At 41.4% G+C, this 20,040-nt stretch overlaps 2 protein-coding genes across 4 annotated transcripts; both read left to right on the forward strand.

Annotated features, from left to right (window-relative positions):
• The first annotated feature begins 7 nt into the window (after positions 1–7).
• LOC308113427 (uncharacterized protein) lies at positions 8–6,434 on the forward strand. The gene is made up of 3 exons (XM_080469717.1): positions 8–272; positions 2,945–3,238; positions 3,827–6,434. The coding sequence occupies exons 1-3, from the start codon at positions 32–34 to the stop codon at positions 5,359–5,361; spliced, it is 2,070 nt and encodes a 689-aa protein (XP_080325843.1). The 5' UTR covers positions 8–31; the 3' UTR covers positions 5,362–6,434.
• Positions 6,435–7,418: 984 nt separating this feature from the next.
• On the forward strand, positions 7,419–18,602 carry LOC308113426 (piggyBac transposable element-derived protein 3-like). Of its 3 annotated transcripts, none has more exons than XM_080469714.1 (5): positions 7,419–7,710; positions 8,632–8,928; positions 13,126–13,251; positions 13,553–14,499; positions 14,581–15,383. In XM_080469714.1, the coding sequence occupies exons 1-5, from the start codon at positions 7,539–7,541 to the stop codon at positions 15,142–15,144; spliced, it is 2,106 nt and encodes a 701-aa protein (XP_080325840.1). In that variant the 5' UTR covers positions 7,419–7,538; the 3' UTR covers positions 15,145–15,383. The 3 variants fall into 3 exon arrangements, with proteins under 3 accessions (XP_080325840.1, XP_080325842.1, XP_080325841.1); XM_080469716.1 differs by lacking the exon at positions 14,581–15,383 and adding an exon at positions 16,698–18,596 and having other exon boundaries at positions 7,440–7,710; positions 13,553–13,647; XM_080469715.1 differs by lacking the exons at positions 13,126–13,251; positions 13,553–14,499; positions 14,581–15,383 and adding an exon at positions 16,698–18,602 and having other exon boundaries at positions 7,440–7,710.
• The last annotated feature ends 1,438 nt before the right edge of the window (positions 18,603–20,040 follow it).

The raw sequence follows: 20,040 nt of genomic DNA on the forward strand, positions 1-20,040 counted from the left end.
TAATGAGAGAAGAAGAAATTTTGCCGGCTGCATGGAGCTTGTTGGGCTCTGTTGTGTTTTCTTGTCTCACAAAGCAAATATTTCATCTCCTGCAGCAACGATGAGTTCAGTTCAGGCTTTGAGAGAGTTTATCAACGAGCGACTAACTGCTGCTGCTGGAGAAATATTCACCGTGTTTCAACAAACTATCGTCCAGTACGAGGAGGAGATTCGTCGTCAGCTCAGATTGTTGGAAATCATCGGGAAACCTCAAATCAAGTTACACAGAACAGGTATGGAGAAGAAATGGAGGATCATTCAACAGAGCATCTGTATCACAAACAGGGGGAACGGTGTTTGTACTGTTTGGAAACGGAGAAAGGTGATTTATTTACACTCAGTCTGAGCTCATACGCTAACAAAACTGGTTAGTGTCTTTTTTTGCGCGCTTAGAACACAGACATTACGGTAAACCCTTGGAATATTGATATGTTCAAGTTTTACTGGAAAAAAAAAAATTTAACCGCGTCAAAGTGGAAACTTCCCACGAACGCAAGGGTGTCCAAGCTAGGTCCTTGAGGGCCGGTGTTTCATATTAACAGGTGACCATTTTAAGTTCCTTTAGCGTCAGTTGTTAAGGCCCCTGCATACTCCCTTTTTGAACCCATAAGTACAAGAAGAAAATTCGGCAGTGACGTCAGCCAGCTGCTGAAAAAAATGTTTTTCGGCAGGAATGTTCATCCTCCGATAACTTTTTCAGAAGGAGCTGGCCGAAGGAAATTACGTCATTTCCTTCTTCCAGCTCCCTAGAGCCGAAGAAATTTGTTTCGGCTGTGCCAACCACCCTGGCCGAACTATGTGGGAGCCGCACTGCCGAAACATCTGCACTGCCGTGTGCTGCGCATGCTTTCCAGTTCAAGCGCCGCAGCTCGTTAAAATGTCGGAGTGCAGGCTTTTACATGACGCACCTGAACGCACGAACAGCGGTCAGCTTCTGTAGTTATTACCGGATTAACATGGCGCTTGGACAAAAACGCTCTCTTTTATCACTGAAAAAGTTCAGAGAAATGTATTTCTGAAAGCACTGGAGGCGAGAAATAAACTGTGCAGGTGAAAAGTTTAAACGCCGCATCACAGACGTGTGGCTGCAGTGAGGGGGCGTGGCCTCCGAGTTAGGCAGCTTCTTATCGGAGTATGAACATTCCTGCCGAAAAACCTTTTTTTTCAGCGGCTGGCGTCACTGCCGAATTTTCTTGTTCTTATGGCTTCAAAAAGGGAGTATGCAGGGGCCTTTACTCATTACAATAGCAGGTGTTAGAAACCCGACGGAGCTTGATAGCTGTCCTGGCGAACGCCTGTTAAGCACATTCACAATAAAGTTTAAAAGATATGACCTTCTGTGAGTGTATGTCCTTGTTTGATGAACATGTGAGTCTGTGTGTGTCATTCAGCTGCTGCAGCTCATTTCAGAGTTACTGATAATACTGAGGCGGCAACATTGGGGTCTTGAGACGTCACGAAGGGGGCGGGGCTATAACGCAGGTAGGCCAGTTGCGATAATCAATAAATCAATTAATTGCGCGATAATTAAGAATGAGCTCGATAAGTTTGCCAGGCTCGATAATTTTTCATTTACCAGTTTAATGTTGTTTTAGAGAGTTGCCAGATTTCTGAGCCTTCCCGTGGAAAACCCGGTTGGGGCACACTGTAAACGGGCCTAAACATGTAGGGGGAAAACAGCCAATCTGGCAACAGCTGCCACCAGCGTCGCACCGCCGCAAACGTCATCAAAATGCGAAGCATCACGAAAAAAACAAATGAAAGACAGCAGCACTACATGAGACTCTGTCTCCACGATTAATACTATCTTCGTATGGTTACCGTACTTTCCGTACGACAAGCCTCGCCTTTTTTTTTTTTTTTTTTTAACATGCTTGGAACGGTGGACGACTCGACTCGCAGCAACTTATTGAAAACAAAGAATTATGAACTAGTTTATTTTTGTAACTATGAACTGAACTAGTTCATATTAAAATTTGTGAACTGAACTTTGAACTAGTTCATGTAGAAACTGAACTTTCCCAACACTGCCTGTCAATCACTTTGGTGTGGGGAGGCGGGGCGAGTGCAGCATGAGAGCCTCATGAGGAGTAAGCGGAGAGAGAGGTTGTTTTGATTATTTATTTTGGATATTTACAATGTCTTTTTTCAAAATACAATTCCAATTTTAAATATTCTTATGAAATGAAAGTTTATTTATCTATAAAAGGGTATACTTGCATTATTATACCATTATTAATATATTAGTGGAAAAATGGTATCAAAACGGCAATATTTTCATTTATCGCAATAATTTCTGGGACAATTTATGGTCCAGCAAAATTTGATATCGTGACAGGCCTCAACGCAGGTCACAACTTGACATGGAGTGTTGTAAACAGACGGTCACATTCCATTATTATTGGCTTGGCATGGCGACACTATTCATGTTCACTCTGGCTCTTTCAATAAACATTACTGCAACTCATATCCATTATCGGTTGCTTGATTATTTCTCTTTTTAAGTACATTTAGTTGAAAAGAATGTGGGTAACATAACTTGAGTTATAGCAGACCTGATTGCAATGAGGGGCTTCTTATTGGGCTTTTTCTTGGTGATGACATCATCATTACATTCAGGTACGCTGAAGCAGGGAGAGAACTAAAACATGCAGGACACCGGCCCTCCAGGACTGAGTTTAGACACCCCTGCACTAACATTTCAGAGCTCGGAGAATCTAATGTTCTGTCCAGATATTTTTCTCATTTATTTTATAAACCCCACAGCTACTGTCAGTTTTCTTGAAATGAGCTGATTTTTATATCTAAATGTTTGTATTTTAAATGTAGCCCGTCCTGTCTCATCAATCCGTCACTGTAATATCCTGACATCCACATCAGTGACTTTTGTCTTGTTTCACTGCAGAGAGTCCACAGCAACACATTGGTAACCAGATGAGCTCCAGCCTGCAGCAGGAGGAACATGAAGCTCCACACATTAAAGAGGAGGAGGATATTGTTGAGGAAACTGTTACTGATGGTGAAAGTGACAATTCCCAGGACTCTGTGAGAGACTTGACCACCCAGCGACTAACTGCTGCTGCTGTGGAAATATTCACCCTGTTTCAACCAACTATCGTCCAGTACGAGGAGGAGATTGCTCGTCACCACAAACTGCTGGAAATCATCTGGCAACCTCAAATCAAGTTACACAGAACAGGTATGGAAAAAACATTTGGAGAGAGCTGCTGGTAAGATAGACGTATTTTATTGGTTGCAACAGTGCGGGCACTTTTAAATTTTACCCCTCAGCGTACCGGCACTTTTTTTCTAGCGTACCGGAACTTTTCGTAATTTCCGGACTGTCAGCAGCTCCTTTTTTCACACACTTTGAACCCAGCAGCTTAAACAATAAGGCTTGTATGGATTTTTACTGGTAAACAAGATTCATGCTGTCAGAGAGCAGTGCTGAACAGACGCTGTCCAGTGTGCTGTCAGGTCTGATCTTTTCAGCCAATTTGTTTCAAGAAACAGAACCAAGGTCTCCAAGTCTCACATTCTGTGGTCTGTTGGAAAGGAAGTCCTCCATCCAGCTGCAGAGGTGGTGGTCCAGACCCCAGAGGTGGTTGTGCCACTATGAGAGAAAGTTAATGCCAAAAAGTCTTTGTTAATCCACCAGCTGTTCAGCAGCTAAAAGTGCACATCAAGAAATAATCTAACGACAGTGAGTGAGTGACAGTATTTTTAAAGCTTGACCTGTAGAAGTAATTCAACTAACCTTTGATCTTGTACTTTTTTGTCCCTCCAGAGCTCCACCAGCACCCTGACTGTAGGGAGGAGCAGATCTTTAAACAGGAAACAAGCAACTGTCTAGAGCAGGAAGAACCGGCACCTCCACAGATCAAAGAGGAACAAGAAGAACCAGAACCTCCACAGATCAAAGAGGAACAAGAAGAACCGGCACCTCCACAGATCAAAGAGGAACAAGAACAACCAGAACCTCCACAGATCAAAGAGGACAAGAATGTTTCTGTGTCAGAGAAGCAGACTGAAGTTGCAAAACGTCTTTGCGAGGAAAAATCAGGTGAAGTTGTCTATAAAAAACGTAAATTATGTCAGAACTTAAGAACTCTCACGGATGAGCAGAAAAAGATTTGTGAAATCTGTGGTAAAAGTTATAACCGACAACGTGAATTATTCGTCCACATGCAAACTCACAAAGGTGAGAAGCCGTATCCTTGTGAAACATGTGGGAAAAGTTTCATTCAACGGAGTAAGTTATTGGTCCACATGAGAACTCACACAGGTGAGAAGCCGTATCCCTGTGAAACATGTGGGAAACGTTTTGGGAGACGGAGTTATTTGTTGGACCACATGAGAACTCATACAGGTGAGAAGCCGTATCCTTGTGAAACATGTGGGAAACGTTTCGGGAGTCGGAGTCATTTGTGGGTCCACATGAGAACTCACACAGGTGAGAAGCCGTATTCTTGTGAAACATGTGGGAAAAGTTTCTTTACTCGGTTTAAGTTATTGGTCCACATGAGAACTCACACAGGTGAGAAGCCGTATTCTTGTGAAACATGTGGGAAATGTTTCAGCGTACACCATGTGTTGTTGCGCCACATGAAAACTCACACAGGTGAGAAGCCGTATTCTTGTGAAACATGTGGCAAAGGTTTCATTCAACGCCATCAAATGTTGGTCCACTTGAGAACTCACACAGGTGAGAAGCCGTATCCTTGTGAAATATGTGGGAAAGGTTTCGGGAGACAGAGTTATTTGTTGGACCACATGAAATCTCACACAGATGAGAAGCAATATTCTTGTGAAACATGTGGGAAAGTTTTCACTTTACGGAGTAATTTGTCGCGCCACATGAGAACTCATACAGGTGAGAAAGCGTATTCCTGTGAAACATGTGGGAAATGTTTCAGGAAACAAAGAAATTTGTCAGTCCACATGAGATTTCACAAAGGTGAGAAGCCGTATTCTTGTGAAACATGTGGGAAATGTTTCGCTCAACACAGTACGTTGTTGTGCCACATGAGAACTCACACAGGTGAGAAGCCATATTCTTGTGAAACATGTGGAAGATGTTTCAGTCACAGAAGTACATTGTCGAGCCACAAGAGAACTCACACAGGTGAGAAGCCATATTCTTGTGAAACATGTGGAAGATGTTTCAGTGACAGAAGTACATTGTCGGGCCACAAGCGAACTCACATAGTTGAGAAGCCATCTCCTTGTGAAAAATGTGGGAAAATATTCAGGAGACGGAGTCATTTGTGGGCCCACATGAGAGCTCACGCAGTTGAGAAGCCGTATTCCCATGGAATTTAAGAAAGTTTTCAGTCAGAGTAATTTGTTGCGCCACCTAAAATCTCACTATTTACACTGTAAATCCTCCATCAGATTTTTTTTAATTTATTTTATTTTTTGTGCGGTTCCATTTTATAAAGTGACTTATTCTGTGAATTACACTTGCATACACTTTCAGAAACATTGCACATGCATACTTATATTGTTTACAAACCTCAAGCTACTTCTGAACCATGAATGATGACAGATGTTTAATACTAATGTTGCGGTGCCTGAGAAGTTCAACAACCATTGCCAGGAGTTTTAGGCAGAGAAGAGGAAAACAGCCCAAAATTTATCTTATGCTTATTCTGCATTTATTTCATCCTCTTTCCAAACACTGAGAAGACATGTGACCTCAACTGACCACTGCCTCCATGTCCCTCATGTATTTACTCTGCATTCACTGTCATGTGACAAAATAAGCTAGATGATGGCAGATTTGATGAGATTAGAGATGCAATGTGTTGAAAATCTGACCGGCACGATCTACAGTGCAGTCACATTGGTACATATCTGCTACAAATTAGATTTATTTCCACATATGAATGAGGCATGTATCCAATTTTAAAATGTCAGAATGCATGTGACTTTTTCCTTTCTGTGTTGTCCAAGAGTAGATCTGATCTGTGCCACATCAGAACTCGGAATTGTGTCACATTTCTCTGGCCGTGTTTATGCAGCCGAAGACTTGAAGTCATGAAAGACACTGTTGGAGATCTCATTCAGGAAGTCCAGCTTGAGCCCCAAATCACAAGGAATCATCGGGTTTAAAGGAAACGTTACTGATTTAAACATGTTGAGACCGCTTCTGGAAAATGTTTAGTTCTTGGTTTGTTACAAAAAAAGAGAAGATTTAAATAAATGTGATTTCCATTTCGTTGAACTACACAGAGGCTGACAAACGATTCCTCAGTTGTATAATGATTCTTGGAGAAATGCATTTGATTGTTATTTATAACATGAAAGATGCTTATTGTGTTTTCAAAAATGTGACATTGAAAAATATTTTATGTTTATATGTGAGCTTTGTAGAAATTGAAGTAAATTGATATAATCCAATGTTTTTTGTCGTTCAGTGTTTTTTGTTCTTTATTCAACATGAATTGGTTAACTTTCCACAGTTTTTATGCTCCATAGCAGAAAAAATGTTTTTCTTACATGCAACACATTCCTGTTATGATAGAATAATTATACTCATAAAATGTTTGAAACCTGTATGGAATATAATACGTCTTGAGCTTGTCTTGAAAAAAAATTATATTCATCAAACACGTCAGCTATTTCTCAAACAAATGGTTTATTTTGAAACGATTGGCAAACATACAAGCAAGTTGTTTTCGTGGTCATCCAACTCTTATCAGTAGTAATCCTGAAACAAGAAGAGTTCCAATCAGTACACACCAGGATGACGTCACTCAACACATTACATTTCAGCCATTCCTCATATCCAAGTTATTTTGCCACAAATTGTCCAAAATCACCATTAAGATAGTTTCATCTATACTCGTCAAAATTGTTTCAAAATATGTTCAATGTGCTTTTAAAGAGGAATGCCAATTTTAATGAGAAAGTCAAAGACACCTAATATTTGCAAATTATTAGTGAACGATTTTGTGGATGAGCTATGAATTCTTTATAAGTTTCTAACTTTGATGGTGAATGGTGACTTATGATTCCCAAAAGTATTACTGACATGTGTTTGGAAAATTCACAGCCAATCAGAAATTCCATTCATGGTCTCTCTTAAAAAATATCTGAAAACATGTTTTTGTCTCACAGACTATGATCATTAAATTGAGAGTTGTAAAATACATGAGACAGTCCATTCATAAATCAGCTTGAAATACTGTATTTCAGATGAGATGAATAACCTGCCTTCCCGTGGGCTCAACACCCGCAGGAAATGTTCTTAATCAGTGCAATGTGATCTGGGTGACCCCCGCGACCTGGAAACGGATAAGTGGGAGAAAATGGATGGTTGGATGGATGGATGGATGAATAACTTGCGTTTTCCCATGTGTCCAGTAGGTGTCAGTGTGAAGCTGAATGTTGTTTATGAGAGAAGAAGACGACGTTTTGGAGGCTGTTTGGAGCTTGTTGGACTCCGTTTTGGTCTCGTGTCTCACAGTGGAAATATTTCATCTCCTGCAGCAACAATGAGTTCAGTTCAGGCTTTGAGAGAGTTTATCAACGAGCGACTAACTGCTGCTGCTGGAGAAATATTCACCGTGTTTCAACAAACTGTCGTCCAGTACGAGGAGGAGATTCGTCGTCAGCTCACATTGCTGGAAAACATCGAGAAACCTCAAATCAAGTTCCACAGAACAGGTATGGAAAAGTCTGAATGAACACATGAATGTGACTGGTGGAGGATCGTTACATTTGTTTTGAATCCAGCAGACTGAAATGAGGCTGCAGTTCTGGTTCACAGTGTAAATAACGAGATTGTAAAACAAAACGTTTACGTTCAACTTGAGCATCTGCATCGGAAACGGAAGAAGTCCTTGACTTACACTCCGTCTGAGCTAACGTGCTAAACTTGAGTAGTTTGTGTAGTTTTTTTCTGTGCGCGCCAGTAATTGAGACATTACGGTTAATCTTTGGAATACTGGTGCGTTCTGGTGTTGCTGGAAAAAAATACCTCTGAAACCACGTTACCGCAAACAAGAGAGCGAGAGCGCCGCCATTTCTCCCTGTATACCGGAAGTTCGTCCGCAAACTAGAAGTGCGCCGCCATTTCTCGACATTTTAGCGGAAACTTTATACAGTGTGAAGTCGCCGGCGGATTTTAAAACTTGATCGTGTGTTTATTTTGCGAAAAGTAGCCGGCGGATTTTAAAACATAATTTTATAGTTACATAGTTGGTGAAAATAACAGTGAATATAACGACAGATTTTAAAGCAGAAAACTTAAGCATTCAAGTGAGCATCTGTATCACAAACAGATCACGGCATTGGTGTTGTTTGGAAATGGAAGAAGTGATTTATTTATACTGAGTCTGAGCTAATATGCTAACATGACTGGCTTGTGTCATTTTTTCTGTGTGCACTTATACGAGAGACATTATGGTAAATCTTCAAAATATTGATAGGGTCAGGTGCTGCTGGAATAAACCAATCTGTCTGAATCACATCCAAGTGGAAACTTTCCTCTAAGTTTTCCCATTAAGAATCTCATATTGTATCCAGACACTTTTCTCATTAATTCACATCCACCACATCAGTGACTTTTGTCTTGTTTCCCTCCAGAGAGTCCACAGCAACACATTGGTAACCAGAAGACGAGCGCCAGTCTGCAGCAGGAGGAACATGAAGCTCCACACATTAAAGAGGAGGAGGATATTGTTGAGGTGACTGTTACTGATGGTGAAAGTGACAATTCCCACGACTCTGTGAGAGACTTGACCACCCAGCGACTAACTGCTGCTGCTGTGGAAATATTCACCTTGTTTCAACCAACTATCGTCCAGTACGAGGAGGAGATTGCTCGTCAGCACAAACTGCTGGAAATCATCTGGAAACCTCAAATCAAGTTACACAGAACAGGTATGGAAAAGTGTGAATGAACACATGAATCTGACTCGTGGAGGATCTCCATTGTTATGGCTGTGTTTGGCTTATCCACCACAGACAGGAGCAGGATTTGTGTCTGTTATGTTTTAGTATCTATAATCACCGTTATTCACCAGACTGGTAACTCCAAATACACTCACTGTTTTTCTCTACTTCAATCTCAACCACACAGCGCCCCCTCTGGTGTGGAAGTATAATACTCGCAATAGCTCAGCATTACACTTTAGTAAACACAACATCTCCCTTTCTCCCCAAGGAAATATTCCTTGTCAACTGTAAATAGTAGCCAGAACTTTAACAATGCACATTTACTGTCTGAGATGATTGTTAAATTCTGAATGTCTTTCACAGCGTATCTATAAACATTGTAAACAATCTTACTGTTTACGAATGTAACTAACATAACATCGTAAAAACAATCTTAAGTCAAGTATTTCTTAAGCAAAAATAAAGAATATAATGTCCACTTAAGGTACCTGCAGTCTAACTAAGGTCCTGTTTACGTGACGTTTCAAGTGAAATCACATCAAGGGCTGCAACTGACAGTTATTTTGCTAATTGTTTGATTTGTGCATTCTTTTTTACAATAATTCAATTAGTTGTTTTTATATTGTCTTAGCTCAACATTTTTGCCTTTGTTTGCCGAGGGAAGTTGTAAAAAAATTATTTCATGAAGGAAAAAGCAAAACACAAGAGAATTGTTCATTTTATTCATATAATTTCTTTAAAACTGCTCTAAAGGGACAAAATGAGCTTGATTAATGCTTAATGAGAAATAAATGCACACAAATTTAAACTGCCGTCTCAACCTTCTCTCAGTTTGCGGTCACACGGCTTTCTTGTGGATTTAGTGTGAAGTGCTCCCACACTTTAGATGACTTTTTTCCTGAAGTTTTCTCTTCTCATGCATCTCTTTTCTCCTGTTTCTTGGACCTTTCACCAACTGCCTCCGCCATCTTGCTGAAAGCGTTGACTGTGCTGTTGCGCATGTGATGCAAAACAAGGCCTACTATTGGCTGTTGGCTCCTTCTGTGCTGGTAGATTACAGACACCACAACTCATTACTGCCACACTGTGGTAGCTGCTAGAAAACAATGGTTGAAATTCACAAAAACGGGCTGCTTACAGTAAAGAAACTGTTATGAACCAACGACTTGATGAATTAGTTGACAGTTATTTTGTGTGGAGTTTGTATGTTCTCCCCGTGTTTCCTCTGGGTAGCCCATTTCTTTCAAACATGCATGTGAGGTGAATTGGTGACCCTAAATTGCCCCGAGGTGTGAATGTGAGTGTGTGTGGTGTCTGTCTATGTATGTTTACTCTTTGATGGACTGGCAACCAGTCTAGGGTGCATCCTGCCCTCGCAGAAGGATTACTATTACAACAACACATCATCAATGGGTTAAAACTAACCTGTCTCACGACGGTCCAATCCCAGCTCACATCTCCTATTAGTGGGTGAACAAAACGCTTGGTGAATTGTGCTTCACAATGATGGGAAGAGCAGACATCGAAGGATCAATAAGCGACGTCAATATGAACGCTTGGCCGCTTCGAGCCAGTTCTCCCTGTAGTAGCAGGAGTCGACCCTCTCCGTGCAGCCCCGTTCATGCGGCATGTCACCGCTCCGTGTGCCTCCAAATTTTTAAGACGTACAGAAAAAAAGGTGGAGCTGAAGAGGAGGACTGAAGAATTGGTTTTAAAGATAATAGAAAGCATAAAGCCTTCCATATCGACACTGAGAACACAAGATTTGACTCACAGAAGCCGATTTGCTTCAGTGTCGGACTTCAACAGAGGGAAAATTAAATTTGAAGCGATGGTTGCATGGAACAGATCAAACTGAGTAATTCACTGTCCAGAATTTGATACGACTGTGCTTTTCACATGCAGCCACTGTAGTCTGGTGGTCGTGACACTGTCTGGCAAGTTATTAGGTTCTAGTTTGTCCTCAAGGGAGTATCCCCCCCCCCCCCCACCCCCACCCAAGATTTCATTCAAATATGTTATTTTATTTGATCGGCTATTTCCCAGTGGATGAGCACCGTTTTCAGCACTGAGCATCACGGGATCGGCACCTTTGATTTGACTGTGTTGCTGCTGACATGCTGGAAATGATCCCAGACCAAAACAAAAGGAAGCAGTGGCTTTATGAGGCTGTTCAGGCAGATGTATTGGAGCTCATGTCTAATTTACAAATCAAACAGGGATACAAGTTATTTCTACTTTCTTTTCTTGATATTTTGTTCATGTCTATGAACTCAATACTTGGTTGTGCCTCCTTTTGCATGAATTACTGCGTCAATGTGGCGTGGCATGGAGGCGATCAACCTGTGGCACTGCTCTGGCGTAATGGAAGCCCAGGTTGCTTTGATAGCAGCCTTCAGCTCATCTGCTTTGTTGGGTCTGGTGTCTGTCACCTTCCTCTTGACCAGAGCCCAGAGATTCTCTCTGGAGTTCAGGTCAGGCCAGTTTGCTGGCCAATCAAGCACAGTAACACCACGGTCATTGAACCAGCTTTTGGTACCTTTGGCAGTGTGGGCAGGTGTCAAGCTGGAAAATGAAATCTGCATCTCCATAAAGCTTGTCAGCAAAAGGAAGCATGAAGTGCTCTAAAGTTTCCTGGTAGATGGCTGCGTTGACTGTGGACTTCAGAAAACCCAGTGGAGCGACACCAGCAGATGACATGGCAGCCCAAATCATCACAGACTGCGGAAACGTCACACTGGACTAGCAACGTGGATTCTGAGGCTCTCCACTCTTCCTCCAGATTCTGGGACCTTGATTTCCAAATGATATGCAAAATTTATTTTCATCTGAAAAAAGGACTTTAGACCACTGAACAGTTCTTTTTCTCCACAGCCCTGGTAAGACACTTTTGACGTTGTTCAGGAGTGGCTTGACACCAGGAATTCCACATTTGTATCCCATGTCTCGGATTGGTCTGTGCGTAGTGGCTCTTGATGCACTGACTCCAGCCTCAGTCCACTCCCTGTGAAGCTCCCCCAAATTCTTGAATGGTGCACCTTTTCCTACCACACTTTTTCCTTCTACTCAACCTTCTATGAACATGCTTGGATACAGCACTCTGTGAAGAACCAGCTTCTTTCGCAATGACCTTTTGTGGCTTACCGTCCTTGTGGAGGGTGTCAATGACTGTCTTGTGGACCTCTGTCAAGTCAGCAGTCTTTCCCATGATTGTGTAGCCTACCGACCCAGACTGAGACCATTTAACACTAGGAGACCCATGATTTTTCAGACTTCCTCTAAGTCCCAGCTCTAAGTCAAATGACTCTATTTACAAATGAAAGGACATTACCTGAGGATCAGCAGGGGAGTGAAAATGAGAATCTGACTTGCATAGAGAGGTCCCAACATGGGGGAGGTGCATTGGAATTTTTCACACCTTGGATGTTTTGGAGTGTTTGGGGATGGGCAAAGCTCAGAGCTTCTTTTAGCACACTCAATAAATCTCAGCAATAAATTGTAGAATATTTGCGTGTGTGATAACCTATAATGTGTCCCAGGAATAACTACAGTCTGAGGTCTAAAGACTTGTTTTTACACACAGTTCCGACCATCCATTATAAACTGGGGAAAAAAAGCCTTTATGTATTCTGCTCCATGTTTATGGAATGCTGTACAGAAAAAAATTTAAAACTCAGTTTGTCATGCTGGGCAAGTTTAGGGCCGTTTTACAGCACATGTAAACACATACCTAACCTTGTTCTTGTTTTAGCTAACTTATATTTAAGTATTTGGTGGCTTTTATAGTTTTGTCTTTCTCTGCGACTGTACTTTTTATTGTTTCCATCTATTTGTCTTTTGTGCTATTTATTTGTTTTAAGAATATTTTTGTATTTAGAATTAATATAAGACACAGCAAACTTTTTTATGTATTAAAAGAGGTGAGTAATCTCAATGTGGTTCTCCTGATTTCAATAAAGGCTAATCAAATGGTAACAAAAAAAATGCAGTTTTCTATTGTTTGTGGCTCAATTGACTGATTGCAGCACAAAAAGAGATCGTTGATTAGCCTATTGTATGTGGCTTGCTCTCAAATTAGACCTATCTCAGCATCTTTTGTGTTGAGTTAGATAAATACCTCACTCATAGCCTACCACTTCATTGACCTCAAAACATTTGTGGTGGATGAACCTCCTCTCCAAGGGATAAAGATGCAGAGAAGACTCAACACTCAACAGGCGTTGGAAATGATCCTGAACGGAGCAAAAGATTCTCACTCGGATGAAGACGACGTAATCCTTCAGCCGAGTTCGGACTCTGAGCTGTCAGGTTAGATTTCCCAAACATCCTATTTTCAATTCATATTATTTCCTATTTCAGATTCCATTTCAAACATTTTGCTTCTGAGTGTGGGCCTTCTTCCAGTTGTTTGGTTCTACTTTTCCATCTGAAGCGCAAGATATTTTTTCTGCTGTTGTATCTTTTTATTTAGGAAGACATTTTAGACAATATTCAGATCCAGAAGAAGTGTATTTCAGATGTATTGGAATTATTATTAGCATCTATGCATGAATTTGTGATATCATTTGACTTTCCCATTGCTCATAATTTGAATTTGTTCACAATGCAGATGAGGAGACTGCTCCGCTACCACAAAAGAGAGCTCGGATGGGGAGTGAGCCGACCGAGACGGCAAAAGACGGCACAGTGTGGCGTGAAGAACAGGTGGGGACACCTCTCAACTTCACCTCAATAAAACCGTACGCTGCAGATGGAGAGCCAACGGCTAAGGCCAGAAAAAGTATCGGGAGTCGCCTTCAGAGCTTCCTCTGTTTTATCACTCTGGACATGCTTCGTACCATTCAAGAATGGACTATTCAGCATGCACGGCAAACAGAGCAGGTGGATTGGTTCATGGCCCTCCCTGAACTAATGGCATTTATTGCCATCATGATTTTGCGGGGGGTGACCAAGGTTCCATCACTGTGTGACAGCTGGTCAGCAAACCTGGGAAATCCGCGGATCATTGCAATTATGCCCCGAAACCGCTTCCAAGACATCATGCGACACCTACGCTTTGATGACATGTTCACGCGGAGTGAACGAGCGGAGACTGATAAGTTTGCTGCAATTTCCAATGTGTGGGGATCGTTTGTCACCAACTGCATAGCATCCTACAACCCTGGTCGACACATCACTATAGATGAACAACTTTTCCCATCAAAGACTCGCTGCTCTTTTCTGCAGTATATTGCAACAAAACCTGACAAGTTTGGGATCAAATTTTGGGTGGCGTGTGACTTGAAATCCAAGTACATCTGCAATGTCCTCCCATATCTTGGCAAGGACCCCAGTCAACCAAGTGGGGAGAGACTGTCCGAGAGTGTAGTGATGAGGCTGATGGAACCATTCATGGACAAGGGCAGAGCTGTTACCACTGACAATTTCTTTACATCACTGTCACTTGCAAGACGACTGCTTAGCCGGAAAACCACCATCCTCGGCACAGTCAACAAGATTCGCCGGGAAATTCCTCAGTCAGCGAGACAGACGGATCGCAATGAATTCACCACTCAGGTATGTTGCAGGTCTTTGTTTCACCAACACCTCCAAGTGTGTAAAAGTGCTGTGGAAATGACAATTTATTTTTATTTTTAGGTGTTTTCAACCACTGGTGCCACGCTGACAGTATATGCACCAAAACGGAAGAAGACCGTCTACGTTCTCAGCAGCATGCACAGCATGGTTGAGACTGAGGATACCACCAAAAGGAAGCCAAACACCATCACCCAATACAACACCACAAAGTGCGGCGTGGATGTGATGGACCAGATGGTCAGAGAGTACAGTGTGCGCACAGGAACACGGAGATGGCCAGTCGCCGTGTTCTACAACATGATTGACATGGCTGCACTAAATGCACACGTGCTTTATCAAGAATGCTCCGGGAGGGAGGAGAGACGGGTTGACTTCCTGGTGCAGCTAGCAACAGAGTTGGCTAACTCTCATGTGGGTGCAAAGAAAGCATGCAAGGAGCAAAAGCTTCAGCAACAACCTCCCACACCTAGCCCTGGTAAAAGGGCTCAGTGTCAGGTCAACCATCGATGCAAGAACAATCGCGCCACAGTACGATGTGTTGAATGCTACAAATACACATGTGGCCAATGTAAAAGGGAGATACCATGGCAATGCCAGGTATGTGCCGACCAAGCAGACTCCTGAATGAGTGATGAAATGCCAGTCACGCTCAACACACACACACACACACACACACACACACACACACACACACACACACACACACACACACACACACACACACACACACACACACACACACACACACACACACACACACACACACACACACGATCCTAATAATGCATGCTTTTTAAAATTGTAAATATGTGTGGCATTTGTTTTATTTGTTTTGTTTAGCGAAAGTACAATAAAAGCATTGTAAATAAATCACAGTTGTTTTTTTGTATATTACTCATGGCACATACAACAAACCTCAGCAAAGAAAAAAACAAAACATGCCCTACTGATCTGCCCCTGGCTCCCCCTCCTGTGGTGCACCAGTATTAGCCTTGTTTACATAACAAACAGCTGAGGGTGAGGTGTTAGCTGAAAGTCTGTGAGTCAATTGACTGTTCTTTGGTATCTAGAGGAAGAAAAGTCAAATGACTTCTCCATGGTATTGCTGATTCGGGTGTGACACCATGACTTTCCAAAAGTGAACCTTTCCACAATATTCAAATTTTCTGAGACACTGAATTTTGGGTTTTCACTATCTGTAAGCCATAATCATCAACATTTCAAGAAATAAAGGCTTGAAATATTTCACTCTGTGTCATGAGCCTGGTTTGACTTTCTAAAATGAGTGACATAAGATATTTGAAATTTTCATGATATTCAAATTGTATTCAAAGATGTACCTGTATATTGTTGCAACTTTGATCATGTAGCAAGTTCACAACATTTTTCTATAAATATTCAAATTCTCAAATTGTTCGACCTGCACTAAGTCTGAGTTTTGTTATATTATCTCTTTGTGGATATTTGTGTTTTAGCTTAACTTGGATAGAACGAGTTCAATCAAAGCTAAAAGCAAGCATTGGAATATGCTTGTATATAAATAACCGAAATATACTTGTCCATGTGAGTCTACATTAATTCCATGATTTTCCATAAATATCGATTACAAGCTTCAGGCTTAAGTTGAAAAAAATGCGATTAATTGCAATTAATTACAGAAAATTGTGCAGTTAATTAGTAATTGTTTTTAATCGATTGACAGCACTCATAAAAATACAATCAAATGTTTATAAATGTGTTTTTTTGGAGGTGGGCTTGTGTGGGGCGTCCGTTTCCTAGTCAAGAGCATTTATTATAAGGAAATTTTTGTAGGGGGTTTCATATTCCGCTGCGGAATATGGACCCTGGGTCCATTTTCCAGGGGGTCCATATACAATACTACACTGGTTACACTGGTATTGGTACTATACCAGTTGAAATGTGAAAGGTACCCATGGCTACGGAACAGTCCTGGTGAACATATATCTCCCAGAAAAATGTCATCCAAACAATTTATCCTTAATCCATCAGTTGTTCAAGAGCTAAAGGTGAACATCAAGCAATGATGTAACGACTACGTGCTATTTTGAAACTTTGAAAGTTTTTAATTTCACGGTTTGATTTTTTAATTTTTTTTTTGCTGGAATTGAAGAAGTAATGTAGCTAACCTTTGACCTTGTACTTTTTTGTCCCTCCAGAGCTCCACCACCACCATGACTGTAGAGAGGAGCAGCTCTTTAAACAGGGAACAAGCTTCTGTCGACAGCAGGAAGAACCAGAACCTCCACAGATCAAAGAGGAACAAGAAGAACCAGAACCTCCACAGATCAAAGAGGAACAAGAAGAACCAGAATCTCCACAGATCAAAGAGGAACAAGCAGAACCAGAACCTCCACAAATCAAAGAGGAACAAGAAGAACCAGAACCTCCACAGATCACAGAGCACAAGAACGTTCCCGTGTCAGAGAAGCAGGCTGAAGGTGAAAAGCTTCTTTGTGAGGAAACATCTGGTGCAATTGACTGTAAAAAACGTAAATTATGTCAGAACTTAGAACCTCTCTCTGATAAGAAGAAAAAAACTTGCGAAGTGTGTGGTAAAAAGTACAACCGACCGTGTGAATTATTAGTCCACATGAGAACTCACTCAGGTGAGAAGCCATATTCTTGTGAAACATGTGGGAAAACTTTCAGTGTACACTGTATTTTGTTGCGCCACATAAGAATTCACACAGGTGAGAAGCCGTATTCTTGTGAAACATGTGGGAAAAATTTCAGGGTATACTGTACTTTGTTGCGCCACAGGAGAACTCACACAGATGAGAAGCCGTATTCTTGTGAAACATGTGGGAAAAGTTTCAGTGTACGCTCTTCTTTGTTGAGCCACATGAGAACTCACACAGGTGAGAAGCCATATTCTTGTGAAACATGTGGGAAAAGTTTCGTTGTAAACGATTCTTTGTTGGCCCACATGATAACTCACACAGGTGAGAAGCCGTTTTCTTGTGAAACATGTGGGAAAACTTACGGCAGACGGACTACTTTGTATCAGCACATGCGAACTCACAGAGGTGAGAAGCCGTATTCTTGTGAAACATGTGAGAAACGGTTCCTTACACAAAGTAAGTTATTGATCCACATAAGAACTCACACAGGTGAGAAGCCGTATTCTTGTGAAACGTGTCAGAAAAGCTTCATTACACAAAGTAAGTTATTGGTCCACATAAGAACTCACACAGGTGAGAAGCCATATTCTTGTGAAATATGTGGGAAAAGTTGCAGTCGACAGAGTAATTTGTTGGTCCACATGAGAACTCACACAGGTGAGAAGCCACATTCTTGTGAAACATGTGGGAAAGGTTTCATTCAACATAATAAGTTGTTGGTCCACATGAGAACTCACACAGGTGAGAAGCCGTATTGTTGTGAAACATGTGGAAAAGGTTTCAGTCAGAGTAATACATTGTGGATCCACATGAGAACTCACAGATGAGATGTTGCATTAGTGGAATTTGAGACAAAAGTTTCAGGCCACATTTACATGTATTTACAACAGTGATATTGGTCTGCGCTTGGGCCTTGCATTTACATATAAACGCAGCTATGAGTCACCACAAACAAGGATTCCTGAAACCACGGACACAGTGAAGATTTAGAAAAACCGTGTCTCCATTTGCAACTAAAGAGGCTTAGGCAGAGATTTACATTACAGTATGTGACTGAAGTGTCGGGTGTGTGCGACTCAACGCAGTCTAAAATATGTGTACAGTCGAGCCTCAGATGAGGGGACCAGATAAGAGCGGACACCCTGTACTGAGCGGACAAATCGTCTTTCACTGAGAGGTTTTCACTGTAAACACCCCTTAATGAGTGGACAGCTGGCAGCCCGCCCGCAGCACTGTGCTGCACTGTAACACCTCTTAAGTGTCACTTTACACCAAAGGAGTCAAACCGGCCTGCAAAATGCTCCAATCCAGCCCCCAAAACCACCAAGCATGGTGGTTACATAGGATTTATAGGAGTTTTTTTGTCTTTGTTTTTTTACATTTCACTGTATTTTTTTGCACCAGAATGTTTCATTAAAATTGACTTTTTGTTGAAATTGTTGAAATTTTCATTGCAAACTGTTTGATGACTATTATGGACAATTTTATCATGTACACATACACAACAAAACAAAACTTTCAAATGTAGATTCAGAAGGTTAACAGGTGAGAAGCCATACTCTTGGGAAACATGTGGGAAATGGTTCAGTGTACAGGGTACTTTGTTGAACCACATGAGAACTCACACGGGTGAGAAGCCATATTCTTGTGAAACGTCGGAAATGTTTCATTACGCACTGGATATTATTGGTCCACATGAGAACTCACAAGTGAGATGCCGTATTAGTGGAATTAGAGCAGTTTCAGGCCACGTTTACACGTATTTACAACACAGTGATATTGGTCTGTGTTTGGGCCTTGCATTTACATATAAACGCAGCTACGAGTCACCGCAAGCGATAATCTCTGAAACCACGGCCACAGTGGAGATTTAGAAAAGCTCTGTCTGCAACTAAAGAAGGGTCGACAGAGATTTATGTTTCACTATGCAACTGAAGTGTCATCTGTGTGTGACACTAGTGTTTACAGTTTGCTGTGAAGACAGTGGGTCCGAAAGCAACGTGTATGTGCCCTACCGTATAATTCATAATAGATGCGCAAGTGCATGCCTCTGCATATCTATTGAGAACATGCATTGTTTTAGGCAGCAAGCTGTCCAGCTGTAGTTTGAACGATAATTTTTCGAAAAAGACAGCCAAAAAAATAGTCCACGGCTTTCTCAACGCAGTCTAAAATATGTGTGCAGTCGAATCTCAGATTCTCAGGTTTTAACTGTTAACACCCTTAATGAGTGGACAGCTGGCAGCCTGCCTGCAGCACGGTGCTGCACTCTGACTCTCTTACTTTAGCCCAATGGAGTCAAACATGAGGGCCGTGGGCAGAAATCATTTTTTGTGAAATGAATCTGAAAATCTGAAATTCATTTCAGATTTTAATTTTCTTTAATTATGTTACTAATCTGATGTTTTATATTTTGTGAGATCATTTATACTTTGTACTTGCACTGTATTTGTTCCTTCTTTGTTCATGTCGCTACAATATGATTTGGCTTTTTTAGCAGTCTTGCTTCTTTTGCAATGTCTGCATTTTTTATTTCGTCAAATGCTCATTGACATAGACCTTTGTACCTTTCAGCTTCTTAGCTTGTCTCAAAAGATCAGTTTTGTGTTTCCTGTTCGCAAACCTTATTATGACTGATGGCTTGACCTTAAGGTTTTTGTGTGGAATAGTGTGACATGCTGATATAGTGTCTGGTTGGATGTTGATAACTTTTTTCTGAAAGACGTCCAGGACTTGTTGTTTAAGAGTACAAAGCTCCTCTGGTTGAGCATCTTCTCCTGTCACTACTTGTTGATCCACAACTCTTGCATATGAACGATGTTTCCAGGCCAGATATCATCACATGGTCTTTCCTGGAATATTGTTCCGGATCATCCCG

This window comes from Lipophrys pholis (genome assembly GCF_963383615.2).
Source record: "Lipophrys pholis genome assembly, chromosome: 8".
NCBI lineage: Eukaryota > Metazoa > Chordata > Actinopteri > Blenniiformes > Blenniidae > Lipophrys > Lipophrys pholis.

Excerpts from the sequence above, each read along its gene's own strand:
- LOC308113427 (XM_080469717.1), top strand. The coding sequence starts at position 32 with ATGGAGCTTGTTGGGCTCTGTTGTGTTTTCTTGTCTCACAAAGCAAAT. Across the intron at positions 273-2,944 it reads AATCAAGTTACACAGAACAG|AGAGTCCACAGCAACACATT; the intron begins GTATGGAGAAGA and ends GTTTCACTGCAG. Across the intron at positions 3,239-3,826 it reads AATCAAGTTACACAGAACAG|AGCTCCACCAGCACCCTGAC; the intron begins GTATGGAAAAAA and ends TTGTCCCTCCAG.
- LOC308113426 (XM_080469714.1), top strand. The coding sequence starts at position 7,539 with ATGAGTTCAGTTCAGGCTTTGAGAGAGTTTATCAACGAGCGACTAACT. Across the intron at positions 13,252-13,552 it reads TTCGGACTCTGAGCTGTCAG|ATGAGGAGACTGCTCCGCTA; the intron begins GTTAGATTTCCC and ends TTCACAATGCAG. Across the intron at positions 14,500-14,580 it reads GCAATGAATTCACCACTCAG|GTGTTTTCAACCACTGGTGC; the intron begins GTATGTTGCAGG and ends TTTTATTTTTAG.